This window comes from Rhagoletis zephyria, unplaced genomic scaffold (assembly GCF_001687245.7).
Source record: "Rhagoletis zephyria isolate East Lansing unplaced genomic scaffold, Rhagoletis_zephyria_1.1 Rzeph_scaffold_02401, whole genome shotgun sequence".
NCBI classification, from domain to species: domain Eukaryota; kingdom Metazoa; phylum Arthropoda; class Insecta; order Diptera; family Tephritidae; genus Rhagoletis; species Rhagoletis zephyria.
The window spans coordinates 23,172-36,133 of NW_016159485.1; the positions used below are offsets into that span (position 1 = coordinate 23,172).

The following is a 12,962-nucleotide window of genomic DNA, read 5'->3' on the forward strand; positions in this document are numbered from 1 at the left end:
GCACCTTCCCCATTAAGGGTCCGGACATTCCAGGTGCATGCCCTCAAATCGCAGTCCTTTAAACATTTGCCGTGGTCGTCATCATAAGGGGGGGTCTCATCCGAGGCTTTGCCTTGCTTCTTCACTGGAAGTGGTTTTTACGTGGCGGGTCCCAAGCCCAGCGCACAACCCATTGCTGGGACAGATATTAAACAAACAGCCGCAATCAAATCCGTTTAAAGATTACTAGTTTTTTCTTGGGGTTATGTCACTTTTTATAAGGTGTCATAACTCCAATTGGGACAATGTAACTTTTGAGCCTAAAGCATATTTTCCAGCTCTCAAGAAAAACAAAAAAATCTTATGAAATTAAAAATAATTTTCTACTAAACTTTTCCGGCAACAGAAAATGTTGACTTTGGATTCGCATACGTCCCTCGCTTTGTATACATGTCTCTCACTCCATTTATACGCAAATATGCCGATTTTTACCCTTCGAGCTGTTCACCAGATGCGTATCTAAAAGCTAAGTGAGCCAACCTCTTGATCTATGAGACGAATTCTTGCCCTAAATGCCAGATGTTGTTCTGCACTGCACTGTTCTAAACTTTAAGTGCAGTCATTGAACAGACCTAATAAAGTTGTCAGAGAATACAGGTGCTCAATTTCCGTTCTGCGTAATCGTGAAGTGAAATGTCAAAAAGTCTCACCAAAATACATGCGGTGTGAAAGTGCTATTTTTTTCACTTCGCAATAACTCCTCAGAACAGAGATTACCCGATCGAACAACGATAGCTATCACTCCGTGTTGTCACACATGTGGGATCGTGTAAACCCCGCTAATGAGAGCGACTTTTGGAGAGTTGTATAGAGAATGAAGTTGAAAAATGATACCCAAATTTTTTCTTCTGGTAAAATCATGAAAAGTGTCAAGCGTTTACGATTCCTATTCGGAATCAAAGCAAACATCAAAAAATTTTTGCTAAACCCATAGTTAGGTATGTGATAAATGGTATGCGATATCTCTTACTATATATCGTATACCTTCTGCAATGAACGGTCTACACAACCGATATACATATCTCTTAAGATTGCTATACAGCATGGTGTAATAATAACAAGGTGTTGTCAGTAACTTANTATTCTTATGGACGTTCACACACATCTGTCAAAACTTGTCGTTCACATGCGAATGCTTTGCGTACGCACACAGTTGAGTGTGAGCCTGAAAAAAATGCATATTATGCTATTTTAATTAATTTTAATTCTATAATTCTGGAAAATATTTTAATTCTTTATCTTTTGATGTATCAACTATTGCAAAAAGTTAAGTAATAACGAAGATATTGGTCAAAATAAAAAGCTCACGCTCACGCTCGCATTGAACTGTATACAATGTTTCGTATGCGAGCGCCCATACCAGCTACAGACGTGCATTATAATGTATGTATAAATGTAATACGTGGTTATAATGTACGGGGCAAATCGTAGTAAATCGTGGCGAATTCGAATACAATTGATAATTAAGGACCTGTGCCAATTAATAGAAAAGAGGAAACTTTGACGGATCAAAGTAAAAATTTGACATTTCTCGTGTTAAAAACGAACGTCAGAATTTTACCTAGCTCATGGGGCTACGTAAAATTTTGACAGCTGTGTCGCGAAAAGCAAAAAGTATCGACGTGTTAACAACTTTTTTAAGTATATATATTTTTTAAATTACATAAAAAATTACATTGAAAAATTTTAAAAATTATCCAATAAACATTGTGGCGAATGTTCGAAAATTATCTTCGAAATCCAATATGAATATTGTGACAATGAATATAACTTTCATAATTCAAAAAACCAAAAACTCGAGAAAAAGGTCGCAAAGTTTTGAACTTACATTTACTTCTATACTAAAAATTAGTACATATTTTGTTTTTGTGAGCTACTGGTAATCCGTGCATCTATGAAATTTTCACACAATATAAAAAAACAGGTAGCGGTCATTTCAACAATGGCCTCTGTTAAAAATTTTTAAATATTTGGAAAACGAATCTCTTGCCTCACCTTCGATAATAAATGGCGGGCAGTGGGTGGTCATCGCCTCGATAAATTGTGTCATTATCCAGCATAACGGAGCCTTCGATATCCAATGTATTGTTGTATTTGTTGTAAATTCCAAATCCAGCCCGTTCTCGAAGCAAATATTTACGAGAGAGAGCTTATCTTTCCTTTAGAGAATGCGCTTCACAACATTTGTTTCTCGTTTTATATATTTGCGTTTCATTTTCAAAGTAAAGTGATTCATAAATATACTCGTCAAACACTTATAAAATATTTGTTTTTAAAAACTTGAAAGCTGCCTTTACGCAGGTCAATATTTGTCATTCAACAAAAATCTACCCGTGTAGAGTGCAATTTAACCGTAAAATGTAAATGCTTTGGCTAACCTATTCCTCAGTCGACAGAAATGGACCTGTGTAAAAGCGGCTTAAATAGGCTTTATTTATTAATTTATTTTATGCTTGTGGAAGCAGTGTCAATTCAATTTACAAATATATAACCGCTTCCATAAAAGTAAAACAATCTGATTTATGTTTATCTTTCGCGTTTGCTTTAAAAATACTTGGAAGTACGATTATTATGAATACGTTTTTGCAAGTATGAGTACTGGCATCGATTCTTCTGTAGAGTATTATGTATGAGTACTATTATCGATACTTTTCTAAAAAGTTATATCACTACAGGTGCGGGATCATGCATGCATAGTTACGCAAGCAAGATTTTCAAGCAAGTGAAGACGGACAGTAAGGAAAAGTTAATTTTGTGTAATAATGAACATGTGGCAACCTTCTAAAGCATTCGTTCACAGTCCAGCCAACCTTGACGAGTTTACTTTCAACAATCCGACAGCTATTCGCCGCAGAACGAGGCAAGCAGCGGAATCGGATTTTTCGCAATTTCAGCAGCCCAAGAACCCGATCGAGTGTTGCGCGTGTGGACAGTTTCAGTTTTTCTGTTTAAAAAGATTTTTAATACTTCACATTGAGGTATATAAAACAAACGGAAAATGTAAGTTTTGTGTGTAACATTAAAGGAATTGGGACATATCTTCGTAATTTGTTTGAAGTGAATCATTTGAGCGCGCTGTTGGCGGCGTTGACATGTGGGATAACTTGCTTGCAAGCGTGGTTTCGCTTGTTTTTCTTCTCGGACAATTCTATTTTTGCATGGCAAAAATTGATGTTTAAACGTCTGGTGGAATTCGCAAAAATGGCAAAAGTGTGCAATCTTGCTAAAGGACAGTTTCGTATTTATATACATATGTATCTTTTGGCAATAGAGGCAGAGGCAAATGTTTTTTTTTGCGTTTGAGGTTAGATTTGATTTTCGCTCATCAATGACGTTTGATACGCCAATAATCGCTTTGCAGTTGTCTACCGGCATTTTTGCATTTTATGAACTAATTTAACTGACGCATGTCTGCTGTAAAACAAAATCTGATGAAATACATCTGTTCCCTTCACAGCTGCACCGTTTGAAGGCGTTGAGTTTTGGCGCGAAAGCCTCTACCCTCGTTTCCGAAATATTTGGTACATATACATAAATGAATATGCATCAGAAATTTTTCTAGAATGCAACACTTCGGTTAAGATAGTGTTAATTTTATATTCGTGTAGTTTTGTTTAATTGTATTCCAGGCAATTGTTTGGTCTTACTAACGTATTTAATTTTGCAGAAACACCAGTGAAAAAGAGAAGAAAATACTTAACAAATGGCACAAGAAGCAGATATTCCAACATTCAAATGCGTTCTGGTCGGAGATGGTGGTACTGGCAAGACCACTTTTGTAAAACGTCACATGACCGGCGAATTTGAAAAGAAGTATGTTGCTACACTCGGTGTCGAGGTGCATCCACTTATCTTCCACACTAACCGTGGCGCCATCCGTTTCAATGTCTGGGATACCGCTGGTCAGGAGAAATTTGGCGGCTTGCGTGATGGTTACTACATTCAGGGACAGTGTGCTATAATTATGTTTGATGTTACTTCTCGCGTCACATATAAAAATGTACCAAACTGGCACAGAGATTTAGTACGCGTCTGCGAAAATATCCCGATCGTTTTATGCGGTAATAAGGTCGATATAAAAGATCGCAAAGTCAAGGCTAAGAGTATCGTTTTCCACAGGAAAAAGAACTTACAGGTAAGTTTGTCTTGTAATGTACTAGCATCCTAAAAATTTGGCGATTGCCCTTCAAATAATGGAACATTTCTTTTTGCTTTTTACAGTACTACGATATTTCCGCCAAGTCAAATTATAATTTTGAAAAACCTTTCCTTTGGTTGGCACGAAAGTTAGTTGGCGACCCAAATTTAGAATTTGTCGCTATGCCAGCGTTACTTCCGCCAGAAGTCAAAATGGACAAGGATTGGCAGCTGCAAATCGAGAGAGATTTGCAGGAAGCTCAAGAAACTGCATTGCCAGAAGAGGATGAAGATTTGTAATCTTAGACATACGCTAATTTTTATCTAAATACAGAGTTTACAACAAATTATAATTGAGAAAACTTAAAATTCTAAAATTACTGCAAAAACTGGCGAGGAACTAATAAAAATATTTAAACCTAAACGGCAGACATTTTTAGATTTCATTGGAAATGTACGTTTTCCATGCTGTACTTTGTTCATGTAATGTGTATTTAAGTTGCGCTTATTTTTTTATTTTTAGTGTACAATTTAAATAATTTTGTATTAAAATTAATCTGAATAATACTTGATGTCTTCGATTTAATTAATCATAATTGGCAAATGGCGTGTAGTTGAAGCAGTAAAATGCTTGTTTTCGAGTGCAAAGATTTCTTCATAAATACATATGGAATAATGAGGCATAAAATACAAAATGCTGGAAATGTGCTGAATTGAAAGTTATTGCCGCATGAAAAGGTAGGTAAGATATGGACGTGTAGTAGAATCAGGTGGTCGTTGGATAATCTCTCTGCTGGGAATCTGNTGAGGCATAAAATACAAAATGCTGGAAATGTGCTGAATTGAAAGTTATTGTTGCTTGAAAAGGTAGGTAAGATATGGACGCGTAGTAGAATCAGGTGGTCGTTGGATAATCTTTCTGCTGGGAATCGGCTAAATCGGATGAAACTAAACATAGGAAATACGAATGGTGGAATTTATTGGTAGCGAGATATCGGGTGATATTAGTAAAATCAGTTCAAACGTGTACGCAAATATTACAATACGTAGAGAGGATTTAGTCATATTCGAGGCACGTAATCAAAGCCGCGATACTGCAGCACTGATGGAAAATTGGAAACACTTGCAACTGCCCAACTGGTAAAAGTTGCTAGAAATTCATGCTGAATGTGATACTTTAGCTATTCGTGTATCACGGCGGATGTGATTGCAACTCGAACAAGCCATTGCCTTATAGAGAAACTACCGTTATAAGATAGGGTGCTTTTCAAAACGTCAAAATACAAAGCATCAGTCTCTTTTATTTCTAAACCGCAATCTAAGAAGAAGTCTTAATTGCGCAACCTAGCTGAAAACTGACATCTAACCGTGGTTTTCCACATTTGGCATTACAATCTACCGAAGTTTAGACGTTTTGAAATGCACCCATATTCCTAATTCTTAGCAACAGTAAACCGGCACTTATTTGTGTTACATCATCCCTAGTCTTAAGTGCATTGAGACAACTTGGAAGAGTTGCAGGCTTCTAATTAACTTCCTTAATGAAAAACACGAGGAAATATCACAGCCAATACAGGAATATATAGGCCAGCGTAATATTCACCTACACCGGCACGGGGGCACTCCGGACTATGAGGTCATCCGCTTGAACAAGGAATCTGATCAGAGATAATTTGATTGCTTTTGTCGCTCTGCTAATGTTTTAAAGGTGCGAAAGGCTCACGCTTTCCAATGACAATAAAATACAAGCAATACAAACAATTTAAAATATGTATGTAGAACATTGAACCACAGTAGGTACCATTCATGAAGAAACGTTTACAGGCCAGATAAGACGAGTTTCTAAGTTAAATGTAATTTATCTTTTGGACTCACCTGAACAGTTGGTGGGGAAATTACGGTTTTACCCCGTTGAAATTAGTAAACCGCGCAGAAGTTGACCAGTATTTTGTATAGGTATTCATACAAATGTGGATATTCATGTATTTTACCAGGATGCTATCGTTCACTGTTTTTCACTAATCACCGCATTACTTAACACAATTTTATATAAACAAAACGTAAACATATTCACATCTTTTTTATGTAAAAACAGGAACAGAAAAATTATTTGCAAGCGGATATAAAGAACACGCCACTTCACCGTCAAAATACCGCGCATTTTTTAATTGAAATAGCCCGGCGAATTCAGAGAATTGGTGAATTCGCCATTGGAATCCATATGTAGCAGGGTTAGAACTCGAAAACGTAAATCGGAATTAACGACGAGCAAAAAAAAAAAATATGGCCAAAATTAATTTTTTAAAACATACAGTGGGTACAGTGGTAGCGTGATACAAATATTAAAAAAAAAAAATGTATCATGCAGTGGTTGTAGGTAAGGTACAAGTTTTAGTCATTTTTATACCCGAGCACACTTGTGCATAAGAGTATTATCGCCTTGAGTATTATAACTTTGTTCACATACCAGGGCCCTTACTCTGTAGTTCGAATCGATAGTAAATTTGTTCGAATTCGAACGGTTGGTACTATAAAAGTGTTAGGCGTTCGAATAGACATTCTTTTCGATTCGAACTACAGAGTAAGGGCCCAGTTGTTTTTGTTTATAATTTAAATTTTATTTTTTTTTAGTATATCTCAATATCTATCGAAAACCCTGCATATAAGTTCATATTTCAAAAATTTTTGGTATGCAGTTTTATAGCCCATTAAATTTTAGCGCAATCAAGTGCAGGTGTTAAGTTGCTGAAAAATCTTATTGACTTTTAAAATTTTTTTATTGACGGTGTTATTAATTTTTTCCCCAGATAATACAAATTTTCGTACATATTTTATATGGAAGAAAATGCGTAACATCGCCAGCGAAATAATTATAAAAAATCGGCTCCACACTAACACTCTGTTGGACTAAAATTTAATGGGTTAAAAAATCCTTACCAAATTTTTTTCTAAAAATTCCGACTATTAAGAATGACACCCCTATTGCGAGTGTCGACTAGTAGTAAATGAACGATTGTTAATCGGTTATCGATTATCCGTGGTATTTTCAAAGTCGTTTTCTCGTTCAATAAGTGCGTGTTAATAGTTTATAGTCGCTCATCCTTCTATAAACAAACAAACATTTGTAGCAAAAATGGGCGATAAAAACTATTCACAGTCGCTTATTGAACGAGAAATCAGCATTCACAATACCATGGAAAAGCGATAATCGAATAAGAGTCATATATCTACTACTAGTCGACAATCGCAATAGGGGTGTGAAACTTTGATGAAACTTTGTATATACATTTATGATTTGCTATTTTTTTCCTTTATTAACAACATACATAAATATATAAAACATATACATCAATTATTTATAGTAAACGACTAAACTTTTTTGTGTAAGAACAATAATTTACCACACAGTTGGTAGGGAAATTACGGTTTTGCCCCGTTGAAATTAGTAAACCGCTCAGAAGTTGAAGTTGCATGAAAAATCACCGCGTGCGAAATCCCTATTACACTTTAGTCACATAACGGTAACAATGGTTACCCATTCGTTTTGCTTCCTTTTCGCCGTATTAAAACGACTAGTTTAAAAGGTGCAGTGAACAAGTGGTGAGACCGCGTTATTTATTAATACGGTTTGCAATACCTAACATGTGCAAAAAAGCGTGCAATAAAGATCGTTTTTTGTTTGATTATGTTAATAGTGTTTTACACATATTTTAATCGTGAAAATCTGCTTTGAAGTATGCTGCATTTAAACAAATGCTGCGTACGAATTACCTTTGCAAAGTATCAATTCGGTTTGGTCATTTATGTGTGTATGTATGTATAGTGCAGTTCCGGCGTTCATTGTTGGCCATTCCTTTTCGCCGCATTAAAACGACTAGTTTGAATGGTGAAGTGTGCAAGTGATGATGTTGCGTTATTTATTTTTAGGGTTGCAATGTTTAACCCGATTTACAAATATCTTTTTTGGTTGATTGTATTAATATTGCTTTATATTGTAATCGTGAAAAATTTGCTTTAAAGTTTGCTGCATTAAAAAGTTACGCGTTCGAATCAGCCTTGCAGAGTATTAATTCGCTTTGGACATTTATGTATGCGTGTATCAGTGATGGGAAAAGTAGGCAACAATAGTGCCATTTTTGGCACTTTCATTCTCAGAGCCACTTTTGTCACAGTTCATCCTGTTTTGGCACAATCATATAGAATAGAAATTTAGCATAAAATGCCAAATGAAAATTAAAAGCACTCAAAATTTAAAATAAGGGCCGCGAGAAATATTGCATTTTGAAAGTTTGCAGTTTTATAGTTCATTAAATAAAAGTGCAAGTCTCTGAAATATCCCGATGATTTTAAAAAATTTTTTTTTTTGGACGGTGACATACATTTTCATCCATTTAAAAAGTATTTGAATACACTGTATGAAAAAAGTGCATAAATACGAAAACTTGGCATCTCTCTAAAAATTCTAAATTCAAATTTTGTTGTTGCGAAAACATGCTGAATTTTTATAAATTTTGTACAAATTTGAAATGCTGATTTGTGTACATATAGTATGTTTATTAAATTATGAATTAGACTTTTATATAAAATCAATCGAAAAATAATCAATGAAAAGAATAGGGAAAACTGGTCAAAATGTCTCACTGCCATTATTTCGCATATAGGTACACATATGTACATACATACATATGTATGTGTGTAAAAATTTCAGAATAGCTATATTTCGGTGTATTTCCCCTCCGTAATTGGAATTCTGTTTAATTTTACTATGAATTTACGTATATGTCTAAGGAATCCTTCATAAAAGTGATTTACTGTAATAATTTAGTTAGTTAATAATTATTATATTACTTCAGTGTATTTTAAAAATATTATTCCTAAAAATATATTGTTCTTAAAATGCCTGAAAAGAAATTTAATTTTGTGGCACTTTCATCTTTTCGGCACTATTTTCGAAGACCATTAGGTACATTTTGAAATTTTGAAATTCCATCCCTGGTATGTATATACATAAGTACATTACATATGGACTAGTTCCGGCATTCGTTGATGGCCATTCGTTTTGCTTCCCTTTCGTCGTATTAAAACGACTAGTTTGTAAGGTGCAGTGAACAAATGGTGACACCGCGTTATTTATTAATATGGTTTGCAATACCTAACAAGTGCAAAAAAGCGAGTAATAAAGACCTTTTTTGTTTGATTATGTTAATAGTGCTTTATACATATTTTAATCGTGAAAATATGCTTTAAAGTAAGCTGCATTTAGACAAATGACGCGTACGAGTTAGCTTTGCAAAGAATTAATTCGCTTTGGTCATTTATGTGTATATGTATGTATGGTGCAGTTCCGGCCATCCGGCATTCGTTGTTGTCCATTCCTTTTCGCCGCATCAAAACGACTAGTTTGAAAGTTGAAGTGTGCAAGTGATGATGCCGCGTTATTTATTTATAGGGTTGCACTGTTTAACCCGTACAAAAACGCGATTAAAGAATATCTTTTTTGGTTTGATTATATTAATAGTGCTTTATATTGTAATCGTGAAAAATTGGCCTTAAAGTATGCTGCATTTAAACAAATGACGCGTTCAAACCAGCATTGCAGAGTATTAATTCGCTCTGGACATTTATGTATGTATATACATATTACTAGTTCCGATATTCGTTGTTGGCCATTCGTTTTGCTTCCTTTTCGCAGCATCAAAACTATTAGTTAAAAGCTGAAGTCAGCAAATAAAAACATCTTTTTTGGTTTGAAAATATTAATATGTAGTGTTGTGTATTGTAATCGTGTAAAATCGGCTTTAAAGTATGCTGAATTAAAACAAACAGTAGCTGGGAAGCACACCATTAAATTATTATTACTAAATTTCTCTCGTTAGAAGACAACAACAGCGGCAACAGCAATACCTATAGATGGTTGTACAATTTGACATGGTGCCGATTGATTAGTGACACTCGGGCGAGTCTATTTAAAAAAATGCAGAACGTATACATATGTATGTAGATAATTTATACTCATGCAAGATATGCAATTACAGCGGATACAAGTTCTGGTGTACATATGTTTGATGCGATATTTTAATTGTTGAACGAGAAAACGCAAAGTGACCAAAAACGGACGTGGAATAAGTTCCTGTTTATTAAAAGGTAAGTTTATTTATACAGTACATCATATTCTAGTAAAGATTATTTGTTTTCATTAAAAGCCCCCCACTAACAATAATCTCACAATCGTCTCATATACATGCAAACATCCTTGTCTCCGCTCTCACTAAGTTATTCAGATAGGCATTTTAAGCACTGATCGGACTTCTACCACATTGTGGTAGAGCTGCCACTTTTTCGAGCATCTACCACATCTACCACTCAAGGTTTAAAATCTACCACATATTCGCGTTTTTGGGTAGTTTTATTATTGCTTGACATAATTTTCTTAATTTTACATTTTCTTAATATGGTAACAAGAATGATATAATACAAGATTCCGCATTCACGGCGACGATGAAATATCTCAAGTAAAAGCAAACAAAGCCTAATGTGAGGATAAAATAAACTGTCAAATAGTAAATTTTCTCAGTAATCAATTTTTCGACAGGAAACGCCGTTTTATTGAGTTAAATAAATGAATTGCAAAATATATGATTTATAAAAATAATTAATAGTGGAAATGTTAAAAACCGGCGCTTTTTGTGAAAGTATTAGCAAATTTAAGTGCATCTTAAGTTTCTGAGGCGTTGTTTGCTTTTACTTGAGAATTGCCAAAATCGGCAAATCCCAATTATGTAGCTGTTTCTGGAACGTGCCACATTTGTTCGCTACTTCGTGATGTGATAAAAAGAAAAGCTGGCAGCGCTCCGCAAGGTTGCAGAAATCTCTTAAAATATGTTCGAAAAATATCTTAATATGGAAGGAACTGCTTTACACTGTGAAGGAAAAACATTGCCAAAACTCAACGCAATTTTTAGCAACTTAAATCTTGCACTTTATTATACTAAAATTAAATTTTTTTAGAGTCTAATTAAAAAGTTTGCCATTTAGGTGAAACCTTGCAGATTTCTTTTAAATTTGTGTACAAAGTTTGATCCAAACCCAGGGATCTACCGCATTTTTTTTGAAATCTACCACATTTTTTCCCAGATTCTACCACACAGAATTCTTTTAAAGTCCGATCACTGATTTTGAGTGGAAGACAGTAATCGACTGTCAATGGTGAAAGATAGGTAGTTGCTAATTATCCTCTTTCTTTCAACCTACTACCGTCAAAGCCGTCTTGTAAGCACCCAAAAGCTGCTTATAATTTTGCCACTCAGATTCTTGACTCTCTTTCCCCTGGGTCTAGGTTCCGGGCGGGCCTTAGCCGAAGTCTCTGAGCAAATCCGAGTAAAAGAGTTAACCACATTCTCCAATTCACCACTGGTGCTGGGCTCGTTAGGTGCTGGATATGGTAACATACTCTCCAAAGTGTCTCTATAGATATCCCAGCCCATATTCTTAAGATTCTTTCGAACCTGCGGTGCAGTCAGAGAAAAGTTTAGATTTGCCTCGGGAAATTTTTTAACCATATCGAAAATATTGTCGTTGCATGGTGTTGGGCCTATGACCCCCAAAGTATTCAAAGTACATTCCCCAACATCAGAGTGTCGATATATTGAAAAAGAAAGACAGATTTGATAAGAGAATGTACTGAAAATTACTATTTTCCTTCCGAAATTCAGTAGCGGCTTGACAAATTCTTATTGAAAAAAAAATTCACATGAAAAATTAACAAGAAAAAAACAATTAGGGGATTCACAAGACGTGTTAACCGTCGTAAAATCTTAAGCTTAACATTTTTTTTATGTAAAATAACAGTTAAAATGGTTTTAGGGGGGCTAATTATATATTTTTATCGAATTAAAAACATTTCGGTGTAGTTATAAATCCTCTAAAAGCATTTTAACGGTAATTTTATATATAAAAAAAAAATAGGCTTAAAATTTTACGACGTTAACACGTCTTGTGAATCCCCTAAATATCTGTAAATCTATGAGAATCGCTGCACCCTCTGGTGGTGGCAGAGGATAAAAATACCAGTTACAAAAGAGCTTGGCATCAGTTGGCATTTCCAATTGGAGTAAATTACTTCACTGGACTCTGAACATATAAAATACCACACAGCTTCATGTGCATGGGCGTAGCCAGGTAGGTAGTTTCATGAAGAAATAAAAAAATGGGTGTCTTTTTTTCGATACAAAATGTAAAAAACTATATTTCACCCCAAAAAAATATTGAGGTGTAAATATTGTATGAAATGACCCATATGTAAGTTTTGTCCTGGTTAGGAAAAACATCTTCACTTTTTCAGATTTCCAAAGAGCGAAGAGCATCGAAGAAAGTCCACATAACGAGGCGTAACCATGAAAATAATATATGATTTTTTCTTAAACTCATGCTGGATTTCCGCTAGTCATTAAATGGCAAAAATTTTAACGACAAAGTTAGGCATTAAAAATATTCGTGTCATCACGATAAAAAAAAAATTCTTATTAAGTTCATTTCCACATGGTATTTTTTAAATAGTCCATTTTTTTTTGGTATTTTTATGCTTAATGGAAATCCGGCAATACTTTCTGATGCAGAAATGCTCTAGATGCTTTAAGAGTATTTACGCATCAAGATTACATTTTGAAACAAATTTCGCTGACGTTATTTTCAAGGAAACATGAGACCGTCATGTTTGTGTAATTCCCTGAACCGCCCCTGTTATGATATGGCACTTCATTCTATGTAGTAGTTTACAAATATACACG

General features: G+C 34.8%; 1 protein-coding gene across 2 annotated transcripts; it reads left to right on the forward strand.

Annotated features, from left to right (window-relative positions):
* Positions 1–2,880: 2,880 nt before the first annotated feature.
* Positions 2,881–4,674, forward strand: Ran (RAN, member RAS oncogene family). 2 transcript variants are annotated; one of them, XM_017621260.1, is made up of 3 exons: positions 2,881–3,017; positions 3,707–4,174; positions 4,261–4,674. In XM_017621260.1, exons 2-3 carry the CDS (start codon positions 3,743–3,745, stop codon positions 4,474–4,476), a joined length of 648 nt encoding a protein of 215 aa, XP_017476749.1. In that variant the 5' UTR covers positions 2,881–3,017; positions 3,707–3,742; the 3' UTR covers positions 4,477–4,674. The 2 variants fall into 2 exon arrangements, with proteins under 2 accessions (XP_017476749.1, XP_017476748.1); XM_017621259.1 differs by having other exon boundaries at positions 2,884–3,039.
* Positions 4,675–12,962: the final 8,288 nt, after the last annotated feature.